General features: G+C 41.5%; 1 protein-coding gene across 1 annotated transcript in view; it reads left to right on the top strand.

Moving 5' to 3' along the window:
* Window positions 1-7,097, top strand: part of ELL2 (elongation factor for RNA polymerase II 2) — a 76,521-nt gene extending 69,424 nt beyond the window's left edge. Inside the window, exons 9-12 of the mRNA XM_037032307.1 lie at window positions 793-859; window positions 4,300-4,471; window positions 6,457-6,501; window positions 6,614-7,097. Coding sequence (XP_036888202.1) covers window positions 793-859; window positions 4,300-4,471; window positions 6,457-6,501; window positions 6,614-6,730 — 401 coding nt within the window. The 3' untranslated portion in view covers window positions 6,731-7,097. The remainder of the gene's footprint in view (window positions 1-792; window positions 860-4,299; window positions 4,472-6,456; window positions 6,502-6,613) is intronic.
* The last annotated feature ends 9,835 nt before the right edge of the window (window positions 7,098-16,932 follow it).

Below are 16,932 nucleotides of genomic sequence, written 5' to 3'. Positions count from 1 at the left end.
AGCCCCTCAGGGTTAGGGTTTGAGTTACTATTTTAATTCTACTTTGAGTGATAAAAAAATTATCCTAGTAAGAAGTCAAAACATACCGTCTGGAAATGGCACATTCAAACAGATGAAATACTGAGGGATTTTATACACTTTCATAGTATAGTCCCAAACGACTGTATGTATGTATGTATGTATGTATTTGTCCTTTTAAAAGCAAATCTGTATTGTTATGAGTGTTAGAGATTAGAGGAGTATAAGTCAGTGTTCAGTAATAACTTATTTTAAATCAATTATTTTAAATTACTTTAAACCAATGGGAAAACTACCATTTCCAGTGTCTGCATACGAAAAGGGGAGCAGTAAAAATACAGGAACTGAAAGTCTGCTACCTGACTTCATTGTCTCATCCGCCTTGTTCAAATCCTATGAAAAGTAGATGTTAATGTAAAATTTGTATCTCCCATTGTCTGGCTGCATCTGCCACCACAGTCTTTGAATTGCTGGGCAGATGCCACAACTGTTGTTGGAAGAATAGAAGACTGACCCTGGGTTAAGATGGAATTCCTTTATTGTGCAGACACTGCAGTAGCCGGGTGCTTTCAATGCCTGGCGTCGGTTCTGCTGGCGCTGGTCATAGGGCCTCTATTGTTCGTGTTCAATTGTATTCCTTGCTCACTGTTGCTTATTGAGATGGAAGAAAAGAATTTGAGGAAAAGTGTTCCAGATGTTTCTGATCTATTTTAGAATTATAGGCATTTTATAACCGTACTGTTTGGTGAATGCTTGAATTTTTTTCCTTCATAGGAGATAAAGAGGGTTGCACTGCCTCCACGGAGCCTTCTTCAACCATTGAACTCCCAGATTATTTGATGTAAGTTCAGATGTCTGCCATTGGGAGAAAACGGTTTAATTTTAGAAAGTTTGCAAAATCTTTTCCCATAATTTGCAAATCAGAAAAGTAAGAAGTTCCAGAAATAGTGTCCTAGAGCCACCCCTGCAATTGAAAGACTGCCATTAAGCCTGCTCGTCAAAAATCCGCCCTGGTCAGCTTGAGCAGGTTGTCCCTCCCCCTGTGCTGTGCCCTGTTCAGTGGCGTTTAAGTGTAGAGAAGCCTGTCCTTTGTTCCTGGGCCAGGCCAAGCATTTGATTATGGAAGATTTTCAGGGATCGGACTCTTTAAGGCTGACAGTCTATTAATGCACAGTCATTCCTTGCCCATGTTACTGATAAAATGCTTAAACCTCTGCAGTTCATCCAAAGTAGAGGTACACTGATTTTTATCTAAATAAAGCTCTGCTATCAAATTAATTTTAAGAGGAGAGAATAGTAAGATTTGATCATCTCACTTTAGTACAGGTTATAATGTTTTTCTTGTTATGACAACAAGTTGCTAACTGCTGAGCTGGGGACATTTTTGTAACTGGCTATCACAGAAATTATAACTTGGACACATAATTCTAGCTTTTTTACAGACTCACAGGCTTCTAGAAGAAGTAAATAATTAAGTTGCAAGCGCCTAGAAAAATGGAGAGTGAAAGAGCAAACAGGTCTGACTGTTAGTAGCTTAAAAAATTAACAGATATGCAAAATAGCTTGACTGTAGAATGGAAAATGGAATCTGGGCTGTATGAACATCTTTTCTCTATTTAGTACCATCTCAGGGTGGACAAAGCTCAACTATGCTACTTAGTCTTCCGTGGCCAATGAAATGCTTGTCTTCAGAGCAGAGAACATTTTATACTTAAAATGTGTTACTTTTGCTTAGCAGTGTTGTGAGAGCTATACTTATTGGGGAATGATACAGCAGAAAACCATAATGTTGGTTATCATCTCTTAACTAAAAGGAATCCAAGAAACCATGCTGAGTACTCTTTCATCTGAGGCAGTGTATGGTTTTAGAGTCCCGTGGGGAGCTTTGAGAAGCTGCCGCCACTGCTTGGCCCCGGAAGGGCCGGCTGCGGGACAGCACCTGTCTCAACTGGTACTGGGGTTCACCGCTCCAACTGCGACCCGCTTCTCCTTGAAAGTGCTGTGAGAGTGGCCGCCCCTCAAACAAGAGCTGCGGTGCTGTGCTCCCATCCTCTGGCAGTTGATTTCGACTTCCTCTTTTCTGTCGTAGTGACATGTACTTGTTATATATGACGGATCATGTAGGGAGACTGAAAAATAGTTCAGACCTTTTCCCCGTGGATTCGGGTCATGTTTGGTCAACTTGACCAAAATGAACTTGCTGGTTAGGGATGGTCACTGCATCTGCATCAGTGTATTTTTGCACATTTGGCATGTTCCTAGCTCTTTACAAATGATGAAAATACATGACCTATATGATTGTTTGCTTCCTCTACTTAAGTAAAAGCAATTTTTTTTAACCAAAAAGGTTTCTCAAAATGTGAGAAAGCATACATTTTCAGAAATATCACCAAAAATATAAAACTTAAATTTAAGTTGCTTCGTACAAAACCAAGCGACCGCACTGTGAGACATTAATGGTGGACTTCCGAGTAACTCCTGCTGACTTAACATTCCTGATTTTTATTTAATAAGAATGCTGCTGCTACTTCTGGTTGTGAATTATCCAGACTGTTTAAAATTTTATTCCATTACTGAATTAAGAGACAACCATAGAACTCATAATATTCAGTAAACATTTTTTGTTAAAATGCCAGTATAATCAAATAATTTTCTATAATAGCAACACAACTGTTGGTCAGTTTATTTTTCCTAAGAACTTTATCAAATGAAGTGCTGAGGGTGTGGTTTTGACAAAGCAGGGGCAATATTTTGTATAACAAAGTGACCCTGCCCTCCCCAGTCAGGTTAGCCCTTGTCCTTCATGTGCATCTCCCGGAGCCCCCTCCCTGGCCCTCGGCCCCTCCCCTGTGCGGTGAGGACAGCCCTGTCTGCAGAGGACTCCGCCCCTGCCTGGGCTGGCAGTGTTCCTGATGCCGCAGAGACGCCAGCAGGGCAGCCTTAAATCAGCACACCACCACTGTCTCAGTTACACCTGGAAAATTAAACCTCTATGCTAACTCAGCATGAATAAAAATATTAATGAGGGCATTAAGGTTGCTCACTGCATGACTTTCCTCACATTTCCAACTAGGTGTCTGTGCCATCACATTTTGAATAAAACCAGTAAGATTATCTGAAACCATTCTGAAGAGGACTGAACCTCAGGGTTTTCCCACAGTGAGGAATATTATGTGCCCGTAGGGGCCATTCTGAATCTCCTGCCACCTGCTTGAAATTGCTTTGAAATCTCGATTTTTATCTCCAACAAGTCAAGGGAATCTTGCATTTCATAACAGAAGCACAGAGTGCGAAGACCCAGACCAGACCCATCCCTTAGATCCACAAACAAACATTAACTCTGTTTTAATAGTAAAATCATGGTTTAATTTACTTAGCACTGAACAAACTGATACTCTGGGAAAATGGCCTTCGATTTACCAGTTCTCTAGAAGTATTCATACACCAAAGTAAAGCAGGTTTATGTCATTTTTATTAAGAAAGTAAATCAGTCCTGACGGATGTGGTTCAGTGGGTTGGGCATCATCCTGCAAACCTAAAGGTCGCCAGTTCAATTCCCGGTCAGGGCGTGTGCCAGAGTTCCAGGCCAGGTCCCCGGTTGGGGCCGTGAAAGGGCCAACCAAGCAGCTTCTCGCACACGTCAATGTTTCTTTCTGTCTCTTTCTCCCTTCCTCCCCCTCTCTCTAAAAATAAATAAGTAAAATCTTTTTTTAAAAAGAAGAAAGTAAATCAGACTCGTCATACAACACTGCCTTTCTCTTACATATAGTATGACATGTTATATTATGTCATTTTAAAAAAATGATAAACACTTTTCCTTTTGTACTTTATCTATTTGCCTAAATAGAAATGGGAGGAACGGGGTAGAGGAAATAAGCCTGAGGCTGCTTGATGGCAGCAGGTGCGCAGGGCCTAAAGACAGACTCCCTCAGGGAGCAGCAGCCCTGGAGAGAGCTTTAACGGCAGCATCCAGTGACCCGGTGACTTTTTCCTGGCTTCACATTACCCATCTAGTCCCTCTGTCTCCACGTGACTCACAGTAGTTGTTCGCTTCTGCCTGCTAGTTTGTAGTAAATTATTTTGGATAGAAAAAAGTTCAGAGGCTACATCTATGTGTGTTGTTTTGTTTTTGCGTAGTCGCACTTTGATTCTATTGCCACCATAACTTTTTTATAGTTACTCTCCTTCATTGATGCTCTTAAGCTCTCCTTTGGGATAATTTCACCTAAAAGGTCTTCAAAGGAGTCACATGGCTGTCTTTTATTCTGTTTTTCTTACTAGAAAATACATTGCTATCGTCTCCTATGAGCAACGCCAGAATTACAAGGATGACTTCAACGCTGAGTATGATGAGTACAGGGCCTTGCATGCCAGAATGGAGACCGTAGCTAGAAAATTTATCAAACTGGATGCGCAACGAAAGCGCCTTTCTCCAGGCTCCAAAGAGTATCAGGTAAAGGCATTTGTTCACAGAAGGACTGACTTTCGGATCTCATTTCTCTGTGCGGCCCAACCTCCAGGTACCAATAGGCCTTCAGAGCGCATCTTCTCCCTGACCAGCTTCCCTGCAGCCTTTGGCTTTCATTTAAAATTATCAAGGAAATGAAATATTTGAGTGGCTCTTGAAAATAAGTAAAAACAATGAACCTGCATTTCCATCCGTGGAAAAATAACTTTTATTTAACATAATATGTATAAAATATGTAACATATGTTATACATTTAGTATAATATATTGTTTAGTGTACTGAGAAAAATACCAAACACAACTAAGTAGGGAAAAAAGTTAGACTGCAGATTCATCCAAATATTTGATTACATTGCCAACCAGTTCAGACTGCTGTCCTCGATCTGGTGCTATTACCCAAAACTGCTGTTTCAAGTAAAGAATTTAATGTTTAAAAATAACCTCAGCTGGGCATAGAATATGGAAGACACAGACATAGAATATAATGGGGGCTTCATACCACAGAGATTTTGGATTTAAGTAAAGAAAAGCTTGGTGCCCCCAGCTAGTTCAGAGACAGACCTCCGTTTACAGCTGTTAATCAGTTTTCACTTCCCTGCCTTCAGTGGTAATATTATTACAGCTAACAAAGAGCTGTAGAAGCCTGGTCTGACTCTTCTCATTGTCCTTAGCAAAAGGATTCATTTAAAGGAATGTTTCTTTCCTTTTGTCATCGAGGTAACTTTGTCATACTTCAGAGGCATGGGTGGTGCCCCTGTCCTGGCTCACTAGCATTGTTCTGACAAGAACCTGAGTGACAGAAGGGATTGGTTTTCCCACAATGGGGAGATCAGCCTGAGCACGCCTGTGCCCTAGAGGTCCGTTATGTCTTCTATTAATGGGCCTTGGTCTCTTAAACAAGCTGCCTAGAATTATGGAGCATTTTGCCAGAGGAGTTAGTGTTTGAGGGTGCGGGAGATCGGCGGTGTGGCAGTTTCAGGTTTCTTTTCCCTATGTAGCTATTTACCAGTGTGCCGTGACTATATTTAAAGGGCGATTCCAAGGATTGCTTAGTGGTTGGGAGCAGGCTCCAGAGCCACAGTGCCTGGGTTTGGTTCCCAGCCCCTACCATATATACTTGTGTGACCTTGGGCAAGTTATTTAACTTGCAGTAGAAGGTGAGGTGAATATTGACATGTGCAGGAATAAATGTAAGCATTTGGAAACTGCTCAGATCCATCATACATCAGGTTATACGGTATGTAGGGTTAGCCATTTTCCCCAGCCACCTGATTTCCCTCCCTAGAGGCAATCAGTAGTACTGTTCCCAGTGTCTTCTTTCAGAGGTGTGTGTATAAGATGTATATACACAAATTCACATATATATATACCATATGTAATTAAATCTAAGATGCCATCAATTATAAGTTGCACCATTATCTTATGTTCCCATAAGTTAAGCTATGATACATTATCGCTTACCTGATTGCATTAAAATGAGAAGACATGCATCTTGGAAGTAATGAAGTTCTTAGAATATGGTGTTACTCTACACCCCCCTTTTAAACAAGTGATAATCAAACAATATAAATTGCTCTGCACTTTGCTTTTTTCACTGAACAATATGACGCGTCTTAGAGAATTTTTCTATAAATATGTAAGCACTTCCCCCTTCAAATGGTCTCTTAGTATTCCTTTGCATGAACTGATGGACACTTAGATTTTGTTTACTGTCGCTTGCTTTACAAACAGTGCTGTAGTGAGTGACCTGCACAAGTCATTCCTCTCAGACACAAGTAAGTCTAAAAGTGTAAGTGCCACGTCAGGTTTGCATTTGCTATATTGACAGCAGTTGCCATATTGCCTTCCTTAAAAATTGTACCAATTTAAACTTCCATCATCAGTATTTCCCACACCCTTGCCAAATGTGTGTTAACTTTATACTGCAAACAAAAAAAGTTCTCTTCTGATTTCTAAATTTTAATTTTGTAGAATATTCATGAAGAAGTCTTACAAGAATATCAGAAGATCAAGCAGGTAGGCATCATCACTGTGGGTTTTCTGACATGAAGTTGGGAAGTAATTACAAATTCTGCAATCTGATCCCTTTGTTGTGTTGTTTTTTGTTGGTTTTTTTTTTTATCCACAGTCTAGTCCCAATTACCATGAAGAAAAATACAGATGCGAGTATCTTCATAACAAGCTGGCTCACATCAAAAGACTAATAGGTGAATTTGACCAACAGCAAGCAGAGTCATGGCACTAGATTCTGCTTGGACCGGAAGATGTGAATGAACTTAAGCTTATTTATTTAAAGTTCCAAATGAGTTGCTCTAAGATTCCAAAAAAAAAATGAAACTTTGCCAGTTGAAAGTTTCAGTGTTTGTGAACTTGAGTTACCTTTTTTTCCCCTCCTACTTTTCTTTGCTTCCCTGCATTTTTGAAGCTGCTTTTTCTGGTCTTTTTTCCCCCCTGTAGACTTGTGTTTGTCAATGGAAGCAACTATTTTTAGATATTGGGGGTCCAGTATCTATACTTATGAAATCAGTTTTTCTTAAAAACTTGTTTGTAATTAGAAATGATTTTTTTAGATATTGGGGATCCAGTGTCCACACTTCAGAGTTATGTGTGTTTAAAAAAAAAACAGTGATGTGCAAGTGAAATGCTTTTGGATAAACATAAGCCTATTTTCTGACCTTTCTTAATGCGAACTCTTTTGCCTTAAAGGGTAGGATATTTAGAAATTTGCACAAAATAAAAAAAATTAAAGCATTGTTTTGGGAGGGTTAAGAAATAGAAAGGTCTTGGAGTATGTACACACGTGTAGCTGCACGTACACGTATGTATATCCAGGCTGACTTGACATAGAGCAGTGAAACCGCCCTGCAAGTTAACCCCCATTGCAATGATTGCCTTAAGGTGTTTGCTAGTTGTGTACATAGTGCAGTTAATCGTTAGCTGCACCACTTCCCACCTGACTGGAGCACTGGGAAGCCACGTGGCCTACCGGCGTCTGCAAGCGAGTGTGCGACCTGCTGCCTGTGTGCGGAGGCGGTGTGGGTGTGAGCGTGCGTGAAGGGCAAAAAGCTGCTGCTCTCTGTAGGCCGAACGCTCAGGTCAAACAACTGACAAGTGTCACTGTAGGTTGTTTTTTTTTTTTTCTGTCAAATTGCTTCTTCTGTTGTAGAAGACAAAAGCATTTCCATTTCAACAGTTTGTCAGTGTCGTTGGGCAAAATTGATAAGTTATTAACATAAAACAAATCTATAGTTTTGGGGCAAAATTATAAAATTAAATATGTAGGTAACCTATTTATATACTGCTATAAAGTATTTTTTGAAGAGAGATATGCAAAGAAATTATTACCTACATGAAATGTATATTTAAAGATTTTTTTCTTCATCCTTTGTACCAGGAATATAAAAAACAGTGGATATATTTAACCATTGTGTACTGTGATTCATCAAACAGCACAAACTTTCATTTCATGGAGTTTATCTGTTGACTTCAATTTAAACTATCACTTGTTGTTTTATCATGTGGGAACATACGTTATGTCAAAAATGTAAGGTTTAAACTAATGTTAATTCAAGTTGTGTTGTCTTACCGTATTGTCTTTTCAAAGTGCTGCCAGTTAAAAAGGGAAGCATTATGTTTACAAGTGTGTTTTGAAATGTTTGCCAAATTTTTGGTAGTATCTTTAATAAAGCTGTTTGTCTCCAGCATTCAAAAAACAAATAAATAACTTTGTTGTGTATCACTACAAACTAGAAAAATGTTAGTGTCCAGAAAACCTGAGAGAGCATGTAGATGAACTTCTCTCTTTGAAGTTCTTCTAAAGATTAACTGGAAAGAATAGATAATATAGTAAAAGTGTACAAAAGCATACAAACTACACAAAGACTAAAACAAGACCCTGTGCACTATAGCTCTATAACATTACTGCTGAGATTTAATTTCTATGTAGCATGGACCTCCTAGGGAATTCGATTTCTTTTAGCATGGAGATCCCAGGTGCTTTTCCTTTTACCTCAGAATTGGTACAATCGTTATTAAATGTTCATGGTTTCCAACTTTCAGTTGAAAAAAGGTAGGAAAGGAAACTTAATTGGGGGTAAATTTGGTCCTCATCATTAAGGTGGAGTCTGCTGAGGAATGTGTCTGTAGGTAATGACCTCATTGGTGTCATTTCTTGGGCATCTTGGCCTTTTACTCAAAGACGATGTGCTGCTATTTGCTGTGAGTGGTGTTTCTCAAAAACAAGGTGCTGAGACCACTTCTATCACCCATATTAGAATCTCTGGGTGTAGGGCCCGGGCGTCCATCCACATCTTCATGAGTACCCTCTAGGAGACTTTTGCAAGCTAAAGTATGAGAATCATTCATTGGCTTGGATGTACTACTAATAGGTCTCTAAATCTCAAAGTCTTGAATGTTCAAGTTCAACTATTGGCATTTTCTAAGTCCATCCTTATCAGCAACTGCACATCACTTTTCTCTTTCCAGGATGTCAGGCATCCTCTCGAGTGTTTCACTGCCAACTCTTATTTCAGAATTTGTTTACAAACAAGTCCTCTAGCTGGTTAATTGTTAGCCCTCGAAGCTCCTACCCACCTATATCAGTACACCTTCTGGTTTACAAATTGGGTGATAATAGAAGCTGGAGATGCTTTACAAAAATCCAGCAGTGCACACCCATAGACTTGACCACCAACCAATAAAAGCCTTAATCTAGATGTTTGTTGTGCACCTTGGGAAAGATCCTTATAAAATGTATGTCTGTCTATCTGTGGTAAATCTCTGAATCTTCTGTAACTTGAGGCTGCATCTCTTTTGAAGATGGGCATAAGCCTATTAAAATATTTGTAATCATTATTCATCTCCTACTCCTAGATTTTTAAATACTGTCAAATAATTGCCGCAGAAATGGGTGGTCACTTAATATCAGTTACTCTGGTCAAAGAATTTATTTAGTTTTTTTTTAAGAAACAGCAAGTGTAAAACAGCATTGTCAAGATAAGATAGTTATGTTGTTACATTTTTATCACATTTCATCTAAAATAATTTGAAGCATTCTTGAAGATTTTTACCAACACTCATGAAGTCTAGATCGAATGAGTAGTTGATTTAATTCAAACCAAAAAGAACATGAACTAGATGTGGTTTTGTTTTTTATGTGGGGATTTCATTTCCTGTCTTGTTGGTTTCTATTTCCCATGGAATAATTTAGAGGGTTAACCTTCAACTCTGAGTAGTGATAGATGTTCAGTTCTGGCTCTCTCAGAAGTAATTGTTGTGGTCAGTTCATATCATTGCTCCATGCATTGATTATAAAAATTCAGTATTAATTTTCTTTCATCCCTGATTGATCTTTGAACTGGTAGAGCAGTTTTCACTTAAAGTGATTCACCTTATGTAAAACAAATGTATATTTGCATGTTAGAAGCAAAATGTTGAAATGAGATTTAGACACAAGTGGCCCGTTAGTTCCAACACTGCTTGGTTGCCTTACCCCTTGCATAACTTTATTTTTTGCCTCTGGAACTTGGCTGAAACTCTTTAGCCAGTTCATTGTCTTTCTGGCAGTATGAGTGTTGAGTCTCGTATTCTTGGTATAAACTACTTCTGAAGATCTTACAGTTGATTACCTGCCTAAGTGTTACTAAATCCTTTTGGTACATGTACTGGATGGGGGAGAATTTCTAGCCAGCACCTTGAGAGGAACATTTTGGGAAAGGATACCTAACTGACACTACTAAATGAAGGCAACAGAAGATGTTACCAATGTTCTTTGTAACCTGGAAACTGAACAAGGCTGTGAGGCTCATTTCAAAACATTCGAAGTGTTAAAGACTATACATATCTATGCTGTTTCTCAGTTGTTCCAACCAAACCATGTTAGGGCTCCTGAGGGTGAAATGTCACAGGGACTTTTCAGTTGTTACTGAGCTCAGCAGCCATGGCGGCCCCTGTTGTCCTGCACCAACTTCAGTTCAATAAAACTGTTAACATTGCAATGCTGGTACTTGTTGTTCCTTTGTCTCGTTTCAAGCCCTTAACTTTGTCTTAAAAAGCCAAACCCACAACAAAGTGCTTTCTGATGCCCTAATGTAAGTGATCTTCCTGGGACAGATACTGTGTATTGGTGACTCTAGAAAGCGGGAGTGGGAAATGTCCTCCAGGCCCCTGCCTGTTTTGTGGCTGTAGGATGTATATATACTCCACAGGCAACATCGACAAGGGGGACGGCAATGATAGCATTTACTGAGGGTTTCCTGGGGGTTGCAAACTCATTTGCATGCATTGTCCCACTTCTCCTCACCAAAACCCAGTTATATCCATTTTGTTGGCAAGTAAATTAAGGTTTAGAGAAGTTGAGAAACCTGCCTGTCACCCAGGTGGAAACAGTGCAGCCTGAGAAGCCTGGTCGCTGCATCTGCGTGCTGCATGCACTTCCCCATTCTGGCCCCATGTGTCGGTACCTGTTCAGGGTTAGAATGACCTTCACAAAGGGTCGTTCTAATAATATCAGATGGGCTAGACTAACTCTTGATTTAAAGGAGACTGGAATGTGGAGTTTGGGGGTGATATCTAATGGATTATTTTCAGTAGGTTGATTTTATCAGAATTGACAAATCGAGGGAAGGCCAAAATCCTTTTTTGAGAAAAGGTATGTTTTTCTTAATGAATGTGCATAGTTTTAATAATGGGCTATTTGAAGGAGATTAGGGTAGTCCAGGTAGAGATGGGATACAAGGGTGTAGCCTTAGAGTCACGCTGTTTTTGTAGTAAAAGGCTCCTTCTGTCACAACAGACTACCTCTAGGAGATATCCCATCTGAATTAGACATAAAGACATTGTCCTGGCCGGATCCTTAACGTCCCATTTCTGTAAGTTTTCTAAAGGAGGAATGATGGAGGAAAAGAAGAAAGCCTTGCACATTGGTGTTAAAAACCTAGAATGTTTCGTGTCAGTGGTGATTCCAGTTAGGTTTACGAGGAGCCTCAAGGGTAATTGAGATTTCTAATGTAATAATTGTGGCAGCAGCCGCCACCCCCCCACCAGACACTCAACATTGTGCTTGTCTTTTAACTCCTTTCCTCAGCTGTAAAGTGAAAATATGTCTTCCTACTGCGTATGAAAAAAGCTTAATTATTGTTTATAACTCACTTGGGAGTTCCATGAAAAACAACTCTCTAAATTATATATTATGTGCTGAATGTAACAGGGAGAATTTGTTTGGGGCATTATTTTCCAGGTGACAATGGGCCCATTTTGACTGATTGCAAAGGGGACAAAGGCAAAGAGAGGTGAGGTTTCCAGGTGGAGTGTTTGGGGTTTGTTTATTGAAACCTGCTCAGCTGGTTCTATCTTTCTGAGATGGACAGGAGGCTAGCAGAGGCGGGAGATGGCTCTGATATTTTATGATTGCTTAATTCTCAAGTTGGGGTCAGATGATTCTGCTGTGTATGACAGTGGTGATGTGTCATTTACAACTCCTGCCTGCTTAATTCAACAGGCCAGCCGGGCTGGTTTGTCTTAACTGTAATCAGATGCTGGGTACAATGTAGGCATCTGTAGATGGACAATAAAAATTCCACATCGGGTCTACAAAATGTAGGAGAGTGCTTCCTAGAGATGAGCTCACAGAATGAGCCACCAAGTTTGAGTCCCGCAGCTGCGCTTCCAGGGGAATGGCCGACCACCTTCCTGCACTTCGTGGACTGCAGTGGGCCTGCAGAATTCTAGATAGGCCGCACAATCCACCTTGCCAGTCTCATCTGCTAAACTCCCTCTCTGCACCCCTGGCACACAGGCCTGCCTGCAAGTTCTGCAGTAACGCCTGGTTCCCCCATCCCTTCTGCACCACCAGCTCTGTTCTCCAGCGCTTCCTCACTGAGCTGAGTCCTCCTTACCCTTAAGGTCTCTGTTCGAGTATCATTTTCCAGGAAGCCTTGCCTGACCCTTCAGACTAACTCAAAGGGTTAGTCTCTTTCATCTTAAGACTTTCTCCTTTATGGCACTTATATAACTAACTGAATGCTAATTATATTATTACTAATTAAATAAGGAGAGACTGTTTTGTTCACTGGGGTGTCCCCAGCTAGTACCTAGGCCTCGTTCCTAGCATATAGAAGGTACTCTACAACTTACTGAAAGAATGAATGAAGCAGGCTATTTCTATATGTCATATTTAAAATTCATGTGGCCAGAGAATTTGGATTACTGCGAGAGTCTGTCATATCCTTCATTTGTGCCTTGCCACTTTCTCTTCCCAAAGTCATGATTTAGGAACAGCATACTGACTTGCCTTTGGGACTCCCTTTGCCAGGATTAACTGACTGGACACCCTTGAAGGGGACACCTCTTTCCAACACTGGCATTCACCCCTCTAGTCACCTCGGGAAGATGAGAATCTCTATCAGTCTATAATGGTTTGGAGTATAAAAATGAAATGGTTTAAAAAGTTGCTTTGATTGTAACTGACTGCTTCTGATTTCATTTCCTAATTATTTTTGTCAATAGCTTTGCTCTCACTTCTCAGGGGTATGAGAAAGGACGGCAGTCTAAAGAAAGGGTTGTATGTCTGTTTCCCGCCTTCATTAACGTGTCCCTAGCCTGATGTTTCTCTAAAGTCACCTTGTGTTTTACTGGCCTTTATTTTATGCCTCGCCCTAGCTAGCACTTCTGTAGCCTCCCAGGCAGTATACACCTGGAGGATAACCAGCGACCTTTGGGGTTCTGTCATGATGGAGCTAACAGAGCCCATGAACAGGACCCAGAACAACTGCCTCATTTCCCAGACGGTGAGAAGAGGTGTGAGTGACAGCCCACAGCAGAACTGGATGAGACCCCCGGAGCCTACACACCCTTTCCAGAGAGGGCCTGAGAATGACATGCAGAGAAGAATGGTCGAAGTGCCAGACAAGACGTGCCATGCACGAGCGGTTCAGTGCAGGGCAAGCCAGAGAGCCCCAGGTCTGCCACCCATGAGCCACAGACTGTGGGCAAGTTTACAAAGCTGGTCAGCCTCAGTCTCCCGCCAGGGAGTGGGACAGTGCCCACCTCAGAGGGTTGTTGTAATAACCTGAGGAGTGCTACATGGCACCTAGTGTGTTTTCTATCAATAGCTTTATGTTTTATTTTCTAATTATTTCTTTCCATCTTTATTTTGATTTGGACAGTTTTAAGCAACATACAAGCAGCCAGCCAGAACTGAAAACCCTCTTGGGTTAAGTTAGATGTTTGCACAACAGTGACCGAGCCCATATGGCACATAAACCTGTCCCAAAACGTTTCGAAGTCTCCGCTCCCAATTGCTCTGTGAACTAAGTTTCCTCTGGGAATCTTCTCAAGTTCCACATTAGCATCCCTAAACAACACTGCTACCAATAATGTACAGTGCTGATGCATTTGTTCTGAACTTGACCATATACTCTATTAATTCTTTTTCCCAGTTATCTTCACAGAGGAGAGTTTTTCAAAGAGTTCTGTTTTCTGTAAGCTCAAGTGCTTCTTGCTTCTTGCTTCTTGCTCCCTAGTTACTAAAGGGGTGGACACGGTTCATTTCAGGGAAAATGCTTTGGGGAAAAGTCTGCCATGAAAGTGACTCTGTCTTTGTAAGCTTTTCCTTCTCCTTCCAAGGATGGAGTTCATTTAAGGCAGCTTTGCCGAAGGAGTGCCAGGAGGGTCTCCAGGGGTCTCAGGGCCACCTGAGCTGCAGAGCTCTGCAGCTGAGAACAGCTATAAAGGGACACTGGGGACTGCTGGCAAAGCCACCTCCTATCTGCACTTATCCTTCCTGCCTCTCTCTCTCTCTGCCCCAGTTGACACGTGTTTATTGCCGTGGTAGCCAATTATCCCCACCTGCTCCTCCCTTCTCAACTCACTATCTCACCTGCGTGAACTAATGTGGCTCCTTCTGTTAGTGTGTACATCGTATTATTCTCCTCTGTCTTTAGTTACAGATGACTTGGTTCATAGATAGTGAGAAGGCCAGTTCAGAACCGGGGACCTACAAGCAAGATGAGGAGGTTGGGAAGAGCTCGGACTGGTGTGGCTCAGTTGGTTGGCTGTCGTCCTGTGGAGTCACCCGTTTGATTCTTGATCAGGGCTCATGCCTAGGTGGCAGGTTTGGTCCCCGGTCAGGGCATGTACAAGAGGCAACTCTTCAGTGTTTCTGTCCTTCTCTTTCTCTCTCCATTCCCCTCTGAAAAAATAAATCATTTAAAGAAAAATTTGGGAAGTAAATTTGAAAATGCTTTGCTATAGAGAGGGCAAAGAATGGAACATGCACACCCTGGGTCTGAGCTCTAGTTCTGAGATTTACCAACCTGTGACCCAAGGCAATTTATCTAAACTCCTGAGTCTTCCTTCCACCACCTCGTATAAACTAGGATAATGCCTGTTGTACATTCCGAGGTTCAGCGAAGATTAGAGAGGGTTGCATTCAACCGGAGGGACCGGGTGGTGCACTCGTAAAGCAACACTGTGTATTCTCACCCTCCTCCCTATAAACCTCCTTTGGTGGCTGTTTCTCTACCCTCAGCAATAAAATCCAGGCCAGGTCTTGTCATTCCTCCAGGACAACTCTGAAATGGCCATGTGGCCAGTTTTAGCACAGGTTTCACTTCATTAACCAATAAGACTACTCTTATATAATAGCCAAAACTCTGAAATGCACTTAAAGTAAAAGCTGTCTCACTCTCCTTAAAGTAGAAGCCAAGTGCTTCTTGCCACCCTCCCACCACTCAGTGTCCCCAAGGTTGAAGGAGCGGAGATAGGGAAGAGAGATAAGGGGCAGGAGGGGTCTTATTTACAGTGCCCCTGAAATCTGGCCGTGGCTTCCTCTGGGCACTGCCAGAGCCGGTATTGGGAACCCGGGATGGTGCCCTGCTGAGCTTCTCCAGCCGTCCAGGGTGTCGCAGGCCTCTCTTCTGGCCAGCCCTCTGCTATCACCCCCCGCCCCCTCCACTTCTCCTGGCAGGAAGCTAGTCACTCAGGGCTCCTTTCTAAAGGACCATGGCAAACATGCCAAGTACAGATGCTCTATCTAGGGTCTCATCCACCCTCCCAACCCTGCCATAAATTAAAATAAGCTCTTTTAGACTGCTACCCACGAGAGTGTGGTGACTTCCTAATGTGTCCTTGACCCTGCTAGGGAGTTGTTGTTTTTTCAAGTCTGAATTAGATACCAGCCACCTGTTGTCCTCCAGGCTTGAGTAGTCACACAATCAGTTCTTTTTTTTTTTAAACCACTTCACTGACATATGATTGACTTGTCAAAAGCTGTACAAATGTAATGTCTACAATTCAGTGAGTTTGAGATCTATGAACACATCACTCCCATCAGAGTCTCCCAAAGTTTCCTCTCACCCCTTTTATTACTAATATGTGTATATGTGTGTGATAGGAATACTTAAGATCTTCCCTCTTAACAAATTTTAAGTACACAAGTGTACATTTAAGTGTACATTCCAGTATTATTAGCTACAGGCACTATGCCATAGAGTGGATCTCCAGAACTCATCCTGCATAACTGAAGCTTCATACCCTTTGACCATGACCTTCCCACTTCCTCCACCCTCCAGCCCCTGCTGATCACCAATCTACTCTGTTTCTATGGGTTTGATTATGTTATATTTTGCACACACAAGTGAGAACATACAGTATTTGTCTTTCCCTGGCTTATTTCATTTAGCATATCACCCTCCACTTTTATTCATGTTGTTGCAAACGGTAGAATTTCTTTTTTTCAGGCTGATTATTTTTTTCAGTCCATTGTGTGTGTGTGTGTGTCATTCTTTAATCCATTGGTCCACCTGTGGGCATATAGGTCGTTTCCGTACTTTGACAATTGTTAGTAATAGTGCTGCACAAAAAATGGGGTGCAGTATCTCTTTGAAGCCTTACTTTTAATTCCTTTGGGTAAATATTCAGAACTGGAATTGATAGGCCATATGGTAGTCTTATTTTTAATTTTTTGATGAACCTTCATACCATTTTTCACAGTGGCTGCATGCATTTGCCTTTGAACCAGCAGTGAATGAGCGTTCCCTGTGCTCACACCCTCACCAGCGTCTAAGCCGCCTTCACAGAGTGGCTCTCAGCAGCCAAGGGGAGGGGAAGCGAGTTCTCAGTTCCCAGGGTCCCAGGGAACCCTGGGACTGCCCACAGCAGCAACTTCTCAATGTCAGTTTCTTTCCAGGGAAGAGCCAGAAGCTAAGGAGAACAAAACCAATTTTTTTTTGACAACCTCTAATTCAAATTCTGCATTTCTGGTCCTGCACCTCATTTTATATTGTGTGGGTAGGTAGCATCTATGGTCATGTGACTTCATCCGAAGGTCTGAGAGTTCTATGGTAAGCCCTGTTATTTACATTTGTGAATTTTCAGTCATGTCATTTGTACATCCACCAACAGCCACTTGTGTGTGCCTGGGCACAGTGCTCCATGGTGGCAAGACAA

Source organism: Sturnira hondurensis, unplaced genomic scaffold (assembly GCF_014824575.4).
Source record: "Sturnira hondurensis isolate 20B ecotype Veracruz unplaced genomic scaffold, ASM1482457v3 Scaffold0021354, whole genome shotgun sequence".
NCBI lineage: Eukaryota > Metazoa > Chordata > Mammalia > Chiroptera > Phyllostomidae > Sturnira > Sturnira hondurensis.
Note: the sequence above shows the minus strand (reverse complement) of the source record. Positions and strands in the feature narration are given on the sequence as shown.